The 20,095-nt window shown below is 43.9% G+C and overlaps 1 protein-coding gene across 1 annotated transcript in view; it reads left to right on the top strand.

Moving 5' to 3' along the window:
• KLHL29 (kelch like family member 29) overlaps window positions 1-20,095 on the top strand; it is a 1,176,991-nt gene that overhangs the window by 1,090,868 nt on the left and 66,028 nt on the right. Inside the window, 2 exon segments of the mRNA XM_078647716.1 lie at window positions 5,402-5,582; window positions 19,869-20,062. Coding sequence (XP_078503842.1) covers window positions 5,402-5,582; window positions 19,869-20,062 — 375 coding nt within the window.

Genomic DNA, 20,095 nt, shown 5'->3' with positions numbered 1-20,095 from the left:
AAATGCGATCCCAAGTCCAGTCCTAAAAATACCTGGTTTGAATTATGCCAATAAAAGAGTGGGCAAACTGAGTGTAACAGCTGCATTGAACGCTTCTACTTCTAAGTAATTTAAAAGACTCTTTAAATAATTTGAGCAATTCCACTATTACTCTTATATGAATGTAATAAAAATACGTTTGTCTGTGCCATAATGGGTTAATTCAGCCACCAACCGACTCTACAATAAAATAGGCCTTTCTGTTTAACTGACTTGGGTTGGAAGGATTGATTTTTAAAGAAATGCTGCACTGTCCATCAACTACCCTAAATTTGACGAATGGCTTTAAAAAACACGAAGCTGCACTGCAACAGCAATCAGTCCACCACAGCAGAAAAATGGGCAATCAATTCTGCCTGGGCATTGTTGCTGTATTCTAATATTTGCATTTTACCAGAAAATTAAATTCCATGAGTAAATAGGAAAATATTCACGGATACATTCTAACTTGTATGGTAGGACAGGACTAGCCAATTACGATTTCTTAATGTATTTGCCCTATACATTATTTTGAACTAACAAGTAGTATCCCCTTTGGGAAAAATAACTTTGTTGCTTTTCAGTACTTCTAGAAGGTGAAACTATCTAGTTTGGTAAAGACCAATCAGTTACTCTGGTGTTTCCTTAGTCACCAGTCAATGGCTGATTTCACCAGCGAGTGGCTTGTTGCAAAATTCTTTTACAATTAATGTGCATATTATTAGTGTAGTTGATGGGATAATAATATTGATTGGTGAATGAAGTAGAAGGCATGGTTGTGAACTTCAGCTCCTGTACCAGGATTATAATGCAAATTGAGCCTCAAAACGCTCATTCTAGAGAAAGGTTTATTCTGTTATATTTGAATTATTTATATATATATATATTTTTTTTTTTTAAATATATGTTTAAAATGTAGTAGCTGCAGATAGGAAGCAGTCTTAAGGGCTTGATTCTCCACTGTACTAATACAGGTTCCAGACGGCCTTAAACCGAATATTAAGCCTGATTAACGAAAGACTTTCTCCTGGATTAAGGCAATGTTAGAGCTGATTTAAAACTGCTTCTCCTGTATTGGATGGTTTCAATGCTATAATTTCTATTTTAAAACAAGCTAATGACTGCTGACCGAATGGCTCCGTGGCCTGAATGCTTCCTGCTGCCAGATGTGGTGATATGATGAATGGAAATCCTAGAAAAGTTTCAAAGCCTTCCACCCTTCTTAGGTGGAGAAGTTGAGTACCATAAATTGGGTAAGATTGCATCTGTTATTTTCAGTGCTTAGAAGAAGCAGAAGTGCAGTATCCAGCGCTCTATAAAATCAAGTTATTATTAAGATTGTCTTAAGCCTTAGAAAAACCTTAATTCATCAGAACCATGCTTCCACGCTTCAACACACTTAAGCGTGGGGAAAACTGACTGTGACAATAGCACAATAGTACTTTTATAACTGGTTCTTATGATATTCTTCATTGCCTGCAGCGGTAGACCTGCAGCACAACCCCTCTACAATGCTCTGTTGGTCTTTGACGTTGTCATTGTGTATGTTCTCCCAGGAAGCCCCAGTGGCCTATTTAGAGGATTGACAGGTCTCTTTCAGCCTCACATAAAAGGTTTCCCCTAAAGCTGACAGAGAGGTGGTAGTTAACCATGCTGTCTTAGCGGTTTGCCCATACACATTGTTTTACGGAAAACCAGGAGTCAACAGCTCGTACCCGCCTCTATAATATCTTTCAGTCAGGTGTATGTCTCTGGCATTTGACTGTCAACGTCTGTGAATATCACTGGTTCCTGGTTCTTTGTTGTTTTACAGAATGTGCGTTCGGCGCGTGCACTGCAGGAACCCTGAGTGCGCAAGTGTCTGTCGCTGGCTGGAGGGTCACGTGCAGCAGTAACAGTTTACCTGTCAAAAACATGACCGATCATGTGGCATGCAGACGTCATCCTTAATTTGTTTTCAGTACAGTGAGCAAAATGAAGAGAGTCTCTAACTTTGGCAATCATACTTCAAGTAATTATGCTCCTAAAAATGTTTATAAAAGGAGGCAAATTGAATCACTGGCCCTTGATTAGTTAAAAAAAAAAAAAGAATGTGTCAGGGCCAACGTTTTCCTGACGAGGAAGGAGTGCCTGTAGTGCGCATTGTAGAGATTTAAGAGGAGTTTTAAGGCTGTTTCATGGCATGTTAAACATTAACCTCTTGAGTGTAGGCAATGGCTGACCCCGCACTTCCTCTCGAGTGCGTGTGTCGGCCATGAGCCTACACTAGGAAGGTAAACAGAGGCACTTCTGGTGTGCTGCCCCAGAGGGGAGATTTTTATTTAATTTTAAGCGCGGGCTTCCCGGCAAGAGCTTTCCGAGAAGCCTGAATGTTTTTTTCCAACTTTACTGTGATGACAATCCAACATTTGCACCTAAAATGTAGGAGGATTTGTGGATTCACGGTGAAGAGGCATATGTGTAAATTTTGGCTTATTACTTAGTAAATTTTAAATACGTGAAGTATTGTTACAGTGGTACTACTTTACATGCTTAAAATGCGGCAAGTGTGGCATTACACTTAATATAATAAAAAATAGCACACCAATAGAACAAGTCTTGATAAAAATTAAGCTACATCCATATCTAGAGGGGTGTCATAATGCCGTCCTGTAATGCACCGTAAAAGACTCGGTGGGAGCCTTAAGTGAAGGTTCACCATTGCTGGTCAACAGACTGACCGAATTAAACATCATTGAAACGTAGTGCATAGAATGGATTTTTAGGTGTGTGTTTTTCCTAGTTTATTGCCTTGAGCAGCGGCCTCAGATCAGCACATTATGCATTGCAATATTACTACATTTCATCCCTCCCGAAAGATACCTGGGAAATGTATTACTTTTCCCTAATATATACCAGGACAAGAGTTAAGATAAATTTCACCTCTCTACAGCAATCTTTAAAAAATAAATAAACCTTTATTCCTGCAACTCCCAACATTTTAGGACGTGTAATAGTATTTTTTCTGGTCTTGGGATTCAGTCCTGGCCCAGTAAACATTTTGCACAAAAGTATTCTGTTTTCATGGAAAAGATATTTCATCGCTGTGACATTTCTCTAACATGAGGTTTTATCAGCCTGCTTTCTGAAGGCTGACTGACTTTTTTCCGTTTGGAAATTCATCATAATGACGGAATTCCTTTTCTAATATGTAATGTCCAGAGTTCATGTGCTATGTCGCTGAATTTCCATTTTTGTACAGAACTTCATCAAAAATAGTGGACGGCTTACTTCTGGGCCTGTCTGCAGGTGCAGATCAGGATCATGATTTGACCCCACGAGGGAATGACAGATGATTATGCCTAGTCATTATAACCTCTTTCCACAGTCCTGGGGCACACCCGTTTTGTCAGATGTTAGTGTAAATAGTTCAAAGAAAGCAAAGAAACCCTGCAGCACCCAGAATGCATTAGGCTATCACAAAATCCAGGACTGGGAACAAAATTTGTAATGACCTCGAGGGAGGGCAGTGGTCACCCTAACCACACGCTTTGCCTTACCATTTGCAATCGAGAGAAAAATAGCTTATTGCACCATCACAATGTATGCTAAACAGCTCATGGCCTGACAATATAGAGACTTGAAATGAGATGCTGTCATTTGTCCCTGGTCTCCATCCCTTTTTTAAATCACAATTAAGCTCCATTTTATCTTAATTTTAATAGTGAAATAACTCTTTATGATGTCGTAATGCCTCATTCAGTGGGATTACTGCCCTTTAATGTTGGCTAGGTTTTTAATGCGGCAACCTTGTATTCATTATGCAGAACGTTGGTAATAGCATGAAACACATTAGCTTGCTGTGCCCGCACATTATCAATCCTGCCTTTGTGGGCTCCCCATGATGGAGATTCCATGCATTGTGTTTTCCTGAAAGTCATGGTCGGGAATTGACATCAAATTCGTAGTGATAAATGCATTTTGTGCTGTGCTAATTTGTGTTTGTTGTTTGCTCCTGATTCTGGAATGAAATATTACCATCAGATGACAAGCTATTGTAACAGAATGAAGCTGCATACTCTTAAGCAGTGGAAATACATAATTTGTCTTGTCTTATCAGTGTGCGGCTGCCTCACAGCAGTCGTTCTGCAGGCTGCATCTCTGGGGAGAAGTGGCTTACCACTGCTTAAGATGTGCACCATTATCGCCCGTCAGAAATAGACCCCTGAACTAGAGTGTGCTGGAAAGGCGATGAATATTGATGATAAATAACAATATGCAGGGTTGTAACAATGCGAGCATTGGTCACACACATTACAAAGACTTTCCGCGTTTGTTTCCCCTACTAATTTCCTTCCCACACTCACTCACGCTCGTAAACTGTCACTTAAGTAAAGTTGGTGCAACTTTATTAAGTGTGGAAGAGTGCCACTGGTGTCCATATTTTTAAGGGGTGCAGGGAAAGTGATTCTAATAATGTAATAGTAGTTTCCATGCAGAAAAAAGGAAAATAAAGTTGTCTGAATTCATCTCCCCTCATGCTTTCAGATAGTTTACCCTGTGGGGATCCCCTAGAAGCAGGTTAGTGTGCAACAGACTTATGCCTAGATATCTACATAATTCGACCCAAATGCATAATGTATGTGTGTTAGTGTATACCTTGAGAATGTATAACTTTTCTACAAATCTATTTTAAACCAAGATACTGCTTTTCCTCTCAGTTAATGTGACTCTATAAATCTCCCATTATGAGTGAGAGTTTGGCTTATCTGGAAGGACAGCAGCACAAGAGTTAACTCCTGGTGCAAGGTGTTCACACAACCAACTATATCTGTGTCTGTGCACTTTGGAACCAGGAAAATCTCACAGCATAACAGCATCTACACCCATTCTGCGGTCAGAAGTGCAAATGTTGATGCAATTGCAAATCTGACAACTACTGCACCCCTTGGCATCATTATTCAGCAGGTTTGCATTTAACACCCAGGATAATAATGCAGCCGTAATGGTCAGACCAGCTGAACAGATGTTGCTCTTTCTGTCACATTTCACTTAAGGGCAGCTCATTAGCAATCAGTACCACTAACAGCAGTGTATTTACACCTATTGACTCCTTTGCACTATTTCTGCTTTTCTTTTGAGAGAGTTTTAGACCATCACATTGTCACGGGTATTACACCAATATCTTCGGGAATGGAAGCCAGGGTACCCTACAGCCATTGTTCTCTAAGGCTTTGTGTATTTGCTAGATTTTGCACTTGGGAAAGACATGGAATAATCTGCTTCCCATAAATGAAATGTGTTGTCCTATTTTCTGATTTTATTGAAAGGACATTCCACAGATGAAGACAGTAGGCGATTTCACTTATTTGAATCCTTCTAAGCTGTCCTCCTTGGTTTTCAGGTGGCATGGAGTCGGGCGTCACGCTGGCAGATGTCTGGTGCTATATGTCCTTACTGGATAACTGGAACCTTGTTTCCCGCATGAATGTTGCCAGGTGCCGGCACAACAGCCTGGTGTATGATGGCAAAATTTATACCATTGGAGGCCTTGGTGCAGCAGGCAACATCGACCATGTTGAAAGGTAAAGATCCAAACGTTATTTGTTTACCTAATTATTAAATTGATGATATCTGCGCTGGATTGTAATTGGGAACCCTTTCATGGCATGCTTCTGAGGTGTCAGAATTATGATTGTCTTGCTTATTCTTTCCCGCCTTGTGGATGTTATGACAGCTCAGATTGAGAAGCACCACAATATTTCATAGACACTGTAAAAAGGAACACAGACTCCTTCTCTTACTTTCTCATTTTTGGATCGCCTCTGTCACACTCTGTTCGTGTTGTTGAATTTGACATCTGACAAATCATTCACTGGCAAACTCCCTAAGTACGAATATTAGATTTGAATTTTTGTTGTGTTTATAGCTGCTGTTAGAAATTGCGTCTCTGTTCGGCAGAGGTATGCGCCCTGTCTAAGTAGGGACCACAATGCTAGTCAGGGTAAGTCACAACACAACCTAAATTATCCTGTGCTCACCCTCTCGTAGCTTGGCACAGCGCAGGCAGGCATAACTTAAAAGGCAATGTGTAAAGTATTTGTGCAGTAACTCGTATAGTAACACAGTAAAAACACCACAAAAGGACTCCACAACAGTTGAGAAGAATAGAGAATATTTACCGGAGTAAAATAAGACCAAAACAACAAAAATCCAATGTGTAGAAGTTGAGATATTTAATTTTGAAAAAATAAATGCAGTACTGCTCTTAGAAGCAAGTAGCAGTAAAAAGGTTACATTGGGTTGTGCTGGAATGGGGCATAGTCAAAGTTTGGGCCAAACGCAATGGAGCACCAGACGGCTACAGGTCCCACACAGGCCTCGGTCAACAAAGTACCTTTCCTGGTCACAAGCAACGAGATGCATCGATTTTCTCCACGCTGTGAATGTGATGTCAGTTACGAAGAGGGGTGATGGAGTTGAGAGGTGTCGAGCGGTGTGCTGGGTTCTGCTACGCAGTTGAGGGGATGGGTCTATCTCACCAAGCTGCAGCGGTGATACTCTGTCCGATGAGTCGATATCTGGGGGCATAGCACTGGTTCTGAAGCGATGCGCCGATTTTAATCCTTCAATTGTGTTGATGCACCATTTCTGCGAACAAGCAGACAGGAGATGCATCAAAATCCATGCTGCAAGTATCTGGGCCACTTCCAGTGAGCCAGGCACAGGAACAGGGGTAGTGACTTTGATATCCCTGAGTCTTAACAGGAGGCGGACAAACATGCCCTTGGGAGTAGGCAGAGTCCAGCTCTCCTTCAGCAGAGTCAGAGAGCAACGGACAGCAGGGTCACAAACAGAAAAGCAAGCCTTCCAGATCAGCAGTCCAGTTGAGTCCTTTGAGCAGCATAGCAGCTCTTCTGACAAAGGTTCAGGTGTAGGTCCGGAAGTGTTTTGATTTGTGTAAGTCAGGGACCCATTACATATACCCAAAAGAGCTTTTGAAGTAGGGTTGACATCAAAGGCTGACCTCTGAATGCACACAATCCCTTTCAGCCCAGTACAGTCTGCCAGGCTAAGCCTTGGGGGTAAATTAGTGCTTTGTGTGTGTAGACAGGACACTAAATATTGAAGTGTAACTGTCTGCCCCTCCCATTCCCCTCTGCTCAAGAAGACCCATCAGAATGCAGATGTGCCCCATCTTCCTGTGTTTGTGGCTATGTAGAGGGAATGCACAAAGTGTAGCTTTCACCCAACTCCTACGTGTATTGGAGATGGACTTTAAGGCACAAAAGAGCTCAGAGCAGCGAAATGTACACTTTCTTAAAGGGGCATTCCTAAAACAGTAATTTTAAATCCCAATTCACCAGTAAAGAGGATTTATCAAGACCATACCAAACACATGAAACATGAAAAAGCTACTCCTCTCTGATCAGGAATTACAGCTTATCAGTGTATTAAGGAATTTCCTATCCTAGCCTATGAGAGGAGTAGGCCTCACAGTAGTGAAAAATGAAGAAGACTGTTTATCACTACCAGTTCATGTAAAACATAAACGTACATTTTCCATAGCACCCTAACATTTGGGTTACCAAGGGCCTTTCCTGGGGGCGACATATATGTACTAAAAGGGGAGTTTAAGGTTTGGCAAGTAGTTTTTAATGCCAACTCAAAGTGGCAGTAAACTGCACACACAGGCCCTGCATTGGTAGGCCTGTGACAGGTTTCAAAGGCTACTTTTGAAGATGGCACAATCAGTGCAGCAGGCCCACTGGTAGCATTTAATTTACAGGCCCTGGGTATATGGTATACCACTTTACAAGGGACTTACTGGTAAATTAAGTAGAACAAATAGGTGTAAGTCAATCACGATGTTTAAGGGAGAGAGCATATGCACTTTAGCACTGGTTAGCAGTGGTACAGTGCTCAGAGTCCTAAAACCAGCTTAACAAGGTCAGAAACGTAAAGGGAGGCAGGCAAAAAGTTGGTCTAACAGTTGAAAAGAATGAACAGTTTGAACATAAGAACTGAAGCAGAAGTTGATTTCTAATACTAATAATTGTTAAATATCATATAACTTTGCTTAGTTGAACAATTCTGTTTCATAATTTTTTCATAGACAGTACAAGGTGTCCTCCCGAAATGCTCTGAGGCATATGTTTTCTATGGCCCTCTGAACTATAAATGGATTTGAGGATAACATTTAAAGTAACATATCAGTATGAACATATCAGAAGAGAGTATGAATTATCTGTGGGGTCAAAATTGAAGAGTGAAGTTTTCAGAAGAAAATGATTCAAAGCTGGATATGGATGTGCGGGGATTACCACAATACAGATTTGATATTGTGCAGTTCTATAGTTGCTCAGTCTGCACTTTTCCAGAGGTTTTAGGGTTTATAAAACTGGGGAATATTTGCTAAAGTTGCAAAAACAGATCAATGTTAAATGGGAATGCAGTAACTGCACTGTTGCCGTGGGTGAAATCATGTTTACATTTAATGTATTTCCGCTACACTGGCATGTTCGTGTAAATATCAGAGGACAGTAATACACATCAAATGTAATTAATTACTGTTAGAAGGTGGTTCTGATACTACGGGCTGTCTGGATTTTTCGCTTTTTGAGCACCTAATTGTTGAGCTTTTATTGTGGGGGAGCCTCATAATCTGGGACTCACCCACAGTGAATTCATAATGAAGGAGACTGCATGGAAATTTTACTGGTGTACCCCTGGCTTGACTAGGCCGCTGCGCAGCAGCTAGAGTAGGGGACACGGTGCTGGTTACATGCAGACACGGGTGTACATTCGTGTGCACACGTGTAGGGGCTGCGCAGGGGAGATTCCTAGCGTGCGCAGTCCTTGAGCAGCTACAGAGTGAATGGTGTGGCTGGATTTATGCAGAATTTGGTGGTGACATGGAATAGGCTTTATACACTGGAAAGGAACATACCAGGGAAAGTCAGTGTGTCTTACTGTGTTTTCACTTCATTATTTCCCTATGGGGATGTGGGGCCCATGGCTAAAATGACTTCCACAAGGCCTACAGATTCCAGACATGCACAACAGTCCAGTGTAGCGGATGTGAAAATAAGTATTCTGCCGAGTCCAAAGTCATATTTGTACTGCTTTTGGGTCGCCCAGAAATGCCATATTTCTCTGAGTCCCTGGCTGGGGTCTGGCCCTGGCAGGTTAGATTAATGACCTTTCTTCCCAGAGTGAAGATCTACCCAGGATAAGTGGAGCTACAAGCCAATCCATCAACTGCTGTCGCTGGGTGCCAGGCACCAGGCTGCATCCCGTGAAGGCAGCGAGTGGGGAAGGAGTTGGGTTTCAGAGGCCATGTGGCCAGAGACACTGGACGACACCATTTTGAACAAACCCAGAGGCTGGACAAGAAGGAGGGAGCAGGGGCAGGGGCGTGATGTGTCGCTGTTTGATAGGACACACATAGACTTCCTGCCAGCCCCCTACTCAACTTTTAAAAAGTACTTGTACAGGAAGAGAAGCTCTCTCTGGGGTATGGTCTGCTGAGGCGAAACGTGCTGGAGCCTGGTTCAATGGGCAGTTGGAAGGAGGACACCCCTGACTGCCCCCCCGGCCCCTAACAGCGCCAGAAGAAGAGCAGCCCAGGACCAGGACACAGAAGAAGAGTCATCTGCGCAGTGAGAAGAGAGGCGCAGGGAGCCAGTGAAGACCGCTCCCTGCAGAATGCATCCTCTTGGAGACCCGGAGGGCGAAGGAGAGTGCTCCCAATGGCGGGGGGGGTGGGGGGGGACACCCCCAGGAGCAAGAAGACGCGAAAATGAGGCAGATCGGACCCCCAGGGGCTGAGATATGGCCCCTGAAAGGTAGGCGACCTTTGACCCTTAAGAAGACCGACGACTAAGTGTGTGGGGCTCTGTCGCCGGTCCCAGAGATGCCCCCGGGGTGGGTCAGGTCCCGGGGGCTGCCCCCACAGAGAAGGGAAGCCGGGGAGCGCCGTCGCGCTCCCCGTGAAGTTGCCCTGCATGGGGGCCAGGAGCCCACACTGGCCCCCACCCAAGATGGAGGCTGGGGAGCGCTGTCGCGCCCCCCCACGAAGATGTCTGGGGCCGGGACCCCATCCCCAGGCTCCGAAGTGCCCCGCCGAAGACGGGGAGTGCCGTCGCACTTCCCGTGAGGAGGTGGAGGAGGGGCCCAGGACCCCATCCCTGGGCCCCACTGAAGTAAAAGCAGGGGGCCGTGAGGATGTGCCCGGGGGCCCGGCAGCCCATCCCCGGGCCCGACTAAGAGAAGAGGCGGGGGTGCCTCCGTGAAGAGGAGGGGCCCGGGACCCCATCCCCGGGCACAGAAGTGATGAGGAGGTGGGGGGAGTGCCGTCGCACTCCACCCGAAGAACCGCCAGCCAGGAAGCCGCCTCCATGTCTGCCCGCCTGAGCGAGCAGACGCGAATACAGCCACCAGCTCCCGCGGCCATACACAAGGGTGCGGGCCAGGAGAGAGCCGGCAGGGGCAGCCGGGGGTGGGCTCCCCGGGCTGCCCTCACCTCTGCGATCGGCACGGGAGGGGGGGGGCGGTGAGACCAGGACCCAGCGGGAAGAACGGGGGCAGTAGGGGCCCTCACCCAGCGGAGCGGCCGGGGGTGGGCTCCCCGAGCCACAGATGGACGTACCTTAGGGGTCCAGGTGGGACTGGCCCCCCCAACGAAGCCTGGAGAGGTGGTATTGAAGCCATGGCGGTGCGATCGAGAATGCGGCTCTCCCCAATGCAGCGGGGGAGCCGCTGCTACCATATTCACTGCTCAGGAGGAGTCGCCCCATTATGCCTTGCGGGCCTGCAGGGGAAAAAACATTTTTTCTCTGCTTGTGGTGGCCCCAGGAGGACAGGGTCACCACCAAAGGAGTGCCAAGGTGCTGGGGGAGCTGCAGGAGCAACACAGTCTCCCCCAGCACGAAGATGAAAGTCCAACTCTCAGTGTCTGAGGGACCTGAAAGAATAACCCCCTCAAGGGCTCAGCCAACAAATAATCATCTCATGAGCTGGAAACTTTGTTCTACAGCTAGGGTTGTGGTGTAAAGTGTACCAAGGGATGATGGTTTGAGTGGGGGATGTATGAGAAGGGCATCCCCTCGAGGGGAAGGGAGGTAATTGCACCAACATGCTTTTACTATGGTTATCTCTTTTAGAGGGACTGAAGGTTCACCTGTTTAATGTGAAGTGCTGGTGCAAGGTGATGGCATAAGCAACGTGGATTTAAGTGGCTAGACATCTCTGCTAGGGTGTCTGACTGTATGTACTTAAGCCTGTGATTTTATCTGTGATGCCTTAGGGGCTGTAATTGCAATGCATTCTAATGATATCCAAATGTTATGAGTACTGTCATTCTAAAGTTTGCGTAAACAGGTATTCTTGCTGCTGTGCTTAGGTGAAGACCCCAGACTATTAGCCCTTAAGATGTAGAAGTGCATACTGTATGGTCAGTAGGAGATGCTCAGTCAGTGTCATGTGTCACCAAGGCGGGTGTAGCCTGTTGAATGCTTGTGGAGGTAATGGGGGGCTTGCCACTGGGATGGTGCCAATGGGCAGGGCCCTCGCTCCAGGTTAAGACCAATTCACTGCATTGGGGGCAAGATGATGTGCATACATGGGAGTGGTAGTACTAGACCCCACCCCCCTGCGGGAGGGGTGGAGATGTTATGCAATGTCACAAAGTAATTCCATCAGCTTATGTATATTTGTAAATTGGTGTATAGTATTGAGTGCTGTGTCTGTTTAATAAATGTACTCTTACTTTTATAAAGCAAAGTACAGACCGGACAATCCATTATTGAGTGTTATTTTTGCGCACCTGCAAATGGCGATTACTAGCCCACACCACCTCCCTTGAGTAAGCCTCAAACTGCTCTGCAACGTTACCCTCTGAGAGTCAGGCGCTGCCCTAGGGTGTTTGGTTCCCAGTGAAGGACACATGTGTCATGTTATTTGTGCAGGCCTCACAGATGCTACCTCATTTTACAACCATTAGTATAGTGTAATTCAAGTAAATACCTTTGCAGCTATTATTGCAGAGGCTGATGCCATTGTCATTAGAAGGATACAAAGTGACATAGTGTTAACACTGGTGCTAATTAAGTGCTAATTGAATTGTTTATAATAGTATGGAATTCTTTAAATTAAACACCTACTTTGAAACTCAGAAATTAAGTGAACTAATCAAGATGGCATGATTAAAGGTCATGAGTTAAACCGTTCGATGCTTCTGTCGGCCAACGGCCGTCGCGTGCACTACCTCCGTAGTGCTGCGCACATCCGTTGGCCGCCGCAGCACCGCCCACTCCACTAAACCGCCGCACCGCGGCGGAATTGTAGCCGCAGATAAGATAGATCTTCATCTTCTTAAAAAATTCACTGAAGATTGAAATGACGCCAAAAATCATGTTACTGTAGTGAGTACAAAAGATAGGAATAATCCATGTGAAAAGGACATTCTAGTCCATTACCTGTCCTAATCTACCCACAGAAGACCAGTGGAGTGAGGCTTCTTGTTATTGTCGCTCAGCTGATCAATCACAAGGTCAGCTGCTGACCCCTTTGCCTTTACTCGTTTTTAACCATATTTCGCTTGTGCACTGCGTCATAGCTTTTAATGTTTTTACTTTTATAATTACTTTGGGGGCAAGTTAATTGCAAGGGCAACTGTTGTGGTGCAAAATTGTGAATTTTGTGCTTCTTTGAAGGGTGACACATGGGGTATTTATAACGCTTACCTCATTTTTAGTTTTGAGGCTTTAGCATCTCTTGCGTCTGCTCCCCCGTCCACCACAGCATTTGCTGATTGTGTGGAGGGAGCGCTGACGCGATATTTTCCCCCTACTTCCGGTGGGAGAATTTCGGCCGCCGTCTTTGTTCAAGAGACGGTCTAGTCTCTCGATACAGCACCCAATAGCACGCCATAAATGGAGGGACGGGCACTGATGCACAGCGGGCGCGCCGAAGGCACGCCAAAGGCAAGCCCGTCTGCACCCGTCCGCACCTGACACGCGACCAGCGCCAGCCATGCTTTCAGTTTCCAACGAGGTAGAATATTCTCATCAAAATACCTGCATGAATTAAACTTCAATAAGCATTGTGAACACCATATAGAAGTTTATAAAATTAGAGGCCCGATAACATGCCGGAAATGTAAGTTACAGATACCATTCTACGAGTCCTCTAGAATAAGAGAAGAAGTAAATGGAGCCTGTCACCAGGCGGGTGTTAGGGGGGGCTTAATTAATTCACGATCTTTAAGTCAACATGCCTTTGATGTTAAGGAATTGATCATGGATAATGGTTTAGACTGCCTATGTGTTACGGAATCCAGGCTAAAAGAAGACTCTAACCCGGACATTGCTCTGCCACCAAAATTTACAATTTGTAGGAAAGATAGAGAGGGCGGCAATGGGGGAGGAGTAGCCATCTTACACAGAGAGACCTTACAATGGAAAGTTTTCACCTTACCAGGGCTTAGAGGAGCAGAACACATGGGCGTTTGTTGTGCTATTAATAATTCCTTCTCTTTTTCTGGGGCTTTGATATATCGCGCCCAGGCAATAGTAAGGCATTTTTGGACTCGCTAGGAGATGCTCTCAGCTAGGCTATGCTTAGATATTCAAATTTCTCGCTACTTGGTGATGCTAATCTGCACCTGGAATGCAGTGACAGCCCAGGGGTTACATCCTTCCTGGAAAAGGTCAATTTGCTGGGCATGAAACAAATGGTCCAAGGACCAACACATAGATCAGGATATACCCTGGATGCTGTTTGTACCAACTTTAGTTCACTTCAGACAGGAACTCCAGTTCCACAGGTCTGGTCTGATCACTGTTTTATTCCGTTAGCTTTATCAGTCCCTAACAAGGTTTGTGTGGCAAGGAAGAATGATGTAGGAGCACCTAGGAGGGAATGGCATTGTGCAGTCATTAATCCTTCTTTGCCCTCAATCACCCAAGACAAGGTTCTAAAACTCACGGGAGGACTGGGAGAGAATTCTCGCCGTTTCCACAGCTGGATCGTGTCTATAGGCGAAGAATTAGCCCCGAATGAGCGCACGGCCAGATTGAGTAAAAGAAAAATTCATAACGACCCTTGGTTTTCAAAAGAACTAAAGGGACTTCATCTGCTGTTTAAACAGTTAGAACGCAGATGGAGAAAGGGATATGATGTACTCAATCTACAGATTTTTAAAACTTTTAGGAAACGATACCATTCAGCCATTAAAATAGCAAAAAAATAATATTTTCTTAATAAAATAACTCTGGCAAAGCGTAATCAAAAATAAATCTTCACAATCGTAAAATCTTTCACAGATCCCAAAGGCTTACACGTAGAAATCCCTCCCCCCTCATAAGTTATGTAATGAAATCGTGATATACTTTGAAGATAAGATCAAGGCCATTAAAAAGAACTTTGAGATCCACAATCACTCTAAGCTCCTTGAGGGAGAGGTGTCAGAAAATAGAGATAATAGGTCTGGCCTCCAAACTTTTCAAATGGCCACGCTCTCCCTGACCAAGGAGGTGATACTGGCCTGTAAATCGAGCTCTCAATTGGACGCATGTCACCCAATTTTACTATATCATATCATCGATATTGTGAATCCGGTGATCAATAAGATTGTGAACTCATCACTTTCTACAGGTATTGTACCGGATGAATGAAAATTTGCCACAGTGAAGCCATTGAAGAAAAAACTGAACATCAATCCCTCTAATCTCTCTAATTACAGGCCCATATCCCTGTTACCAATCTTAGGTAAGATTACAGAGAGACTAGTATATAAAGAACTCTCTAGTTACTCGGAGTCAACACAGATTTTCCATTCCTGCCAATCCGGCTTCCAACCAAAACACTCGACTGAGTTCGCTTTACTCGAGATATAAGACCCCATTAAATTCAAAACGGACAATGGCAAGAAGGCAATCTTGATCCTTTTAGACTTGTCTGCCGCATTTGATTCCATTTCACATAGCATCCTGCTATCCAGATTGAGATCTTGTGGCATATCTGATTCCGCATTGGCATGGCTTACATCTTTCCTGTCAAATAGGAAGCAGGTGATTTCGTTGGGATCTTTTCTCTTACCAGCACGTACCGTTTCTACTGGTGTACCACAGGGGGCTTCACTTAGTCCACTTTCATTTAAAATATATATGACCCCTCTTATCTCGTTGATTTCGACCTATGAGATCGAAATCACATCGTACACTTATAAAACTCAGTTGATGCTGTCACTGGATGAGGATTCTACCGATGCTGAAGAAAATTTTAAATCTTGTTTCTCAGCAGTTATAAAATGGATGAAAGATAATCATCTCTGCTGTAACAGTGACCAAACAGAAATTCTACCTATCGGTAAAAACAACTTTTTACAACCAAAGGTCTGGTGGCTAGATAATACTACAGCCCCCCCATCAATGATGGAAGTTGCAAAAAATCTTGGCGTTTGGTAGATTCTCCCTCACTTTTAAACCCCATGTCCCATGTCCCATCTCCTTGTATAATTTTAGGATTATTTGGACTGATTTATTGAATTTAGATTAACATTTGTCCATAATATTGTTCATTTTCGTGGACAAAATCTAACTTATGATAGGTGTGCTGTATTAGCTTATTTCTTTCTCATTTAATAAGTCCTTTTATTCTGTGCCTCTTAAAAAAAATTAAAAAAGAAAGCAGTGACTAGATCGACCCTTTCAAAGTCTACCTCGCTGCAAACTGCACACAGCAGTGATAAAAACAATGCAGGGATTAGAGCTGGTAACCGTGATGGAGACACTGTTGGAGATGGACTTAAAAGTGCTTTTGAAACTGTGTTTGACAAAATAGATGCCGGTTTTTCAAGCATTGAGTTTTCAATAAAAAAGTCTGTGTGTTCTCTTATATCACCTTTTGTTTTGATCTTCCAGTAAAGAATTGTGAAAAAAAAGTCTGTGTGAAAGAGCTTGCTATAGAATAAGTAAAGTGGAATTAACCCTGCACGATTGCTCAGAGGCTGTGAGTAATCAGTGTAATGAAAATAATAATAATATTATTTTCGATCATTCCATATCCCCCGTTATTGTTTGCCTAGAAGTAACTCTATATGATGGCCTTTACTTAATTGAGAAAGAGGTTTGTACATTGTGGCTAGGTGATTTTAACATTCACCTATGTGAGCTACCTCAAAAGGCTGTCTGTGTGGTGGTTAACTACGAGAATGAAGATCAAATTCACTTCCTACACAATGTTTATGGTTCGCAAATAAAGTATGCCAAGTTTCTAGTAAACTTCTTCCACCATTTATGGGCAGAGGCTCCTGTACAACTATTGATTTTTATAAAACCCTCTGCAAGCCTATCTCACCCGATAGGCAAGGTCTAGGTTTTGCCATCATGTTTGAGTGATCACAACACCCTCATCTTAGATATTAAATTCACAAAAGATCATGCAGTCAGTCAACTAGGGTAGATTGGGTTGCTATCAAGTGAAACACAGTGACTCCAAAGACCATACTTCCTAATTAGACTAAAGAGAATCTGTTTGTTTTTGGTGGATGAGAAAGCGGGTAATGAACAGATTAAGTGTTCATGAGGTGGTCTTTTCTGGCATTAGGAATGCTTTCATGAAACAACCTAAGAAAAAGTGCTCTAAACCCATTGGCTGGTTTGACTCTGCATGCAAAAAAGCCTATGAAAAGTTGAAGGTTGCGCTGCTTAGAATACCTGAAATAGCAGATGAAGTTAAGGGATGTAGAGCCATAAACATGAATTTCACATAAAGGAGGAAAATCATATAAAAGAGGAAGCTTGGGAGAAGCTGGTGGAAACCAGTAAACTGAAGGATAGCTCCACTTTTTGGCAGGTGATAAATTAACTGTACTTTAGGAAAGATTTTCATATGGTCATTGAAGCTTTAATCCCAGCACAGGATCGGGTTGCATATTTCAGTGATATTTTTTGCCAGTCATGCAAAGATGATATTGATTCTGTTAGAGATGCGAGATTATCAGAAATGCTACATCTTGCCCTACCCCTAGAATTTGTGCTTGAGGAAGTGAGTGTGGCAATTGATAATTCTAAAAAAGGTAAAAGCACAGGGCTGAATTGTGTGGTGATCGATATTTTTAAGAAAGATCCTGACCTTTGGGACCCCCTGTTAACCAATGTGTTAAAAGCTAACACTAGGACAGTTTTTTTGCAAACTTGGTCTGCCTCAATTATTGTGCCCATTTTAAAAAAAGGATCTAAACTCGGCCCCAAATGCTATAGACCCATTTCTCTGTTGGACTTGCTTGTAAAATTTGTGTCGCATAGTCTACTTGTGAAATCAGAAACCTGAGCAGATGAGAATGGGGTCTTTTTCATAGCCAATATGGCTGCCATAAGGACATAGGTACTACTGAGGTTTTTTTTTTGATATCTTTTTATTGAAAAGGGGAAAAAATAAAGAAACAAAAGGACACATGACCGCATGGTTCGTCAAATCACAATTACCTGCATCATATCTATCAGGAAAATCACCTCCAATTTCTACCACATTATTTATCCATCCCCCCTTTATCAGATCCTCACAGTATCATCAGAATCTCTTGTTGGGAGGCTTCCCAACTGGCTGACATAGCATCCCTCTACTTTCGTTCCAGCCTCCCGAAATTTTGGTCCATTTATGTGGACAACCTCTTCCTTCACACACCCCCCTCTCAGCTTTCATGCAACAGTCCATGTCTGTTTCCCAGTCTGAGTGTGGGCCCCGCCTTCGCCCTCCATTTCCTCGCTATGTTGCGCTTGGCCACCATAAGGCCTAGCGTGACTCAGTCTTTGCCCAACCGTTAAATTTGTTGTTTCACAGATATTTAATAAACACAATCGAGGCAAAGCCTCCACCTCTTTCTCACGCAGAGTCACCAGACGGGTTACAATTGTCTTCCAGTACGTTTGGATCAATGAGAAATTCCACCACAGTGTTGTGTATGTGTAGTATATCCTGTGGCGGATCTTTAATTTGATCAATCTAAATCAGCACCGTATGGCGCCCTCTCGGGTAGAAGCAAGTGCCTCCAACCACTCTTCATCATCTAAGTCCCCTGGGTCTTTCACCCACTTGACCCTCACTTAGGTACTACTGAGTCTTAATCTTAACCTCTTAATAAACAACTATCTGCCAGGTAAACAGTGTACTATCTACATGTCCCTTACGGATCTTTTGTCCACTTTGGACTGTGTCAGTCATTCAAAATTGTGGGCCGTAATGCTCAAGATGGGTGTAAATCTTTCGATAGTGCAGTTCCTAAGGCAGCTATATTCAGCCTCTACAGCTAAGGTACATTTTGCCCAGAACGGAGAGTGCTCCTCGATTTAGCATATGAAGAGGGGTTCGGCAGGGCTCTGTCCTGCCCCCCCCCCTTCTTGTTTAGTTAAACATTAATAGAATTGATGTGTTCTCAGTAGATAGTTCCAAGGACATTCCTCAGATTGGTCCGTGTTCCATTCCAGGACTCCTTTGTCTTTTTGGCGAGGATATAGTCCTGTTTCCTCTGACTGGAATTAGTTTACTGAACTTAATAGACAAACTCATTGTTTTTATGGATGTATTGGATCTTTGAGTACATTTTAACAAGACCTTTACTATGATTTGCATCTTTGGGTAGACTAGTCCATTTTTGCATTTCATCAAGGGGGCCAAAATATCAGCGGTTTAAACTGTCATATGTTTAAGACTTCAACTCAATAGTTTGGGCAATTGGTCCCATTTGATAAATGTGAGGGTTCTTCAACTTGAACAATCAATTTACTCCGTCTTTCAATTTGCTACCAAGTTTGGTATCAAACCATTAAGAGAGTTTTTCACTGTCTATAAATGCATATGCAGTGATGGCTAGAGTATGATGATCGTGGCAGATTCAAATTAATTTCAAATGGCTTGTATTGATAAAATATATTTGGTTTTCTATGTGTTGTTAATTTTAACATCTAGGGTATGTCTTTTATGGTTGTAATGTAAACTAAATAAAGTATTTTGAAAACTAAAGCGTAAGGAGTGGACTAAGGGCCTGATTATGAGTACGGCTGTCCCACGACCACCATACTTTTTGTGGCAGTCTGACCGCCATGTCCTTGGCGGTCTGACCACCCTATTAGGACCATGATGGTCAGACCGCCACCACCGTCAGGATCCCATATGTGCGACGGTGGAGAAAGGTGCGATCTGTGGCGGGGGTGCTGATGCCTGCACAGCCGTGCAGATCACAACCTTCCTTTCCATTGACCTTTTAATGGCTGAGACCCCGCCATGAAAAGGTTGGCGGAAAGGAAGTTAAGGGGTCCCAAACAGCGCAACTCAGCCCAATGTGGGTAGGGCCAGGGACACATGTTGTGTCCCCCATCCTTCCACTGTCGAGTGTGCACTGTGCACGATGCACGACATGATGCATGGCAACATTGCTCGCATGACAGTGGAGGCACTGCAGTGCAGCACATTGCCTTCATGCTCAATAAATGAGCCTAAGCATGCTGCCACCACAAGACCGCCCCTGGCATACCGCCAGCCTGGCATACCGCCAGCCTGGCAATACAGTCAAAATCCGGCGGTACAGTCAAAATCAGGGTTGGCAGCATTCTCCCTACCGCCGACGCTGTGGTCTGGCGGTTAGACCACCAATGTCCTAATCAGGCCCCAAGTCTGAATTACCTTCATGCTGCTTATTATTAAGGGGGAATTGGAAGCTGGATTGTTAATAGACCAGGCACAAATGTTTATGTTTATGATGTGGATGTTTGAAAACAAGCCTCTTCAGTTTGAGAGTTACTGAATATGTTCCTTGACCATTGGATTGTGGTTGTAAGAACTTTTGCTAAGATTGCCTATTTTTTCAGATATGACACCATCACCAATCAGTGGGAGGCAGTGGCCCCTTTGCCGAAAGCAGTGCACTCTGCTGCTGCAACCGTTTGTGGTGGTAAAATTTACGTCTTTGGAGGTGTGAATGAGGCGGGAAGATCTGCAGGAGTCCTGCAATCCTTTGTGCCACAGACAAATACCTGGAGTTTTATAGAGTCTCCTATGATTGGTAAGCGACTAGAAGATAACAATCCATTTACTT

Source organism: Lissotriton helveticus, chromosome 6 (assembly GCF_964261635.1).
Source record: "Lissotriton helveticus chromosome 6, aLisHel1.1, whole genome shotgun sequence".
Taxonomy (NCBI): domain Eukaryota; kingdom Metazoa; phylum Chordata; class Amphibia; order Caudata; family Salamandridae; genus Lissotriton; species Lissotriton helveticus.
This window is presented reverse-complemented; position numbering and strand designations above follow the sequence as displayed.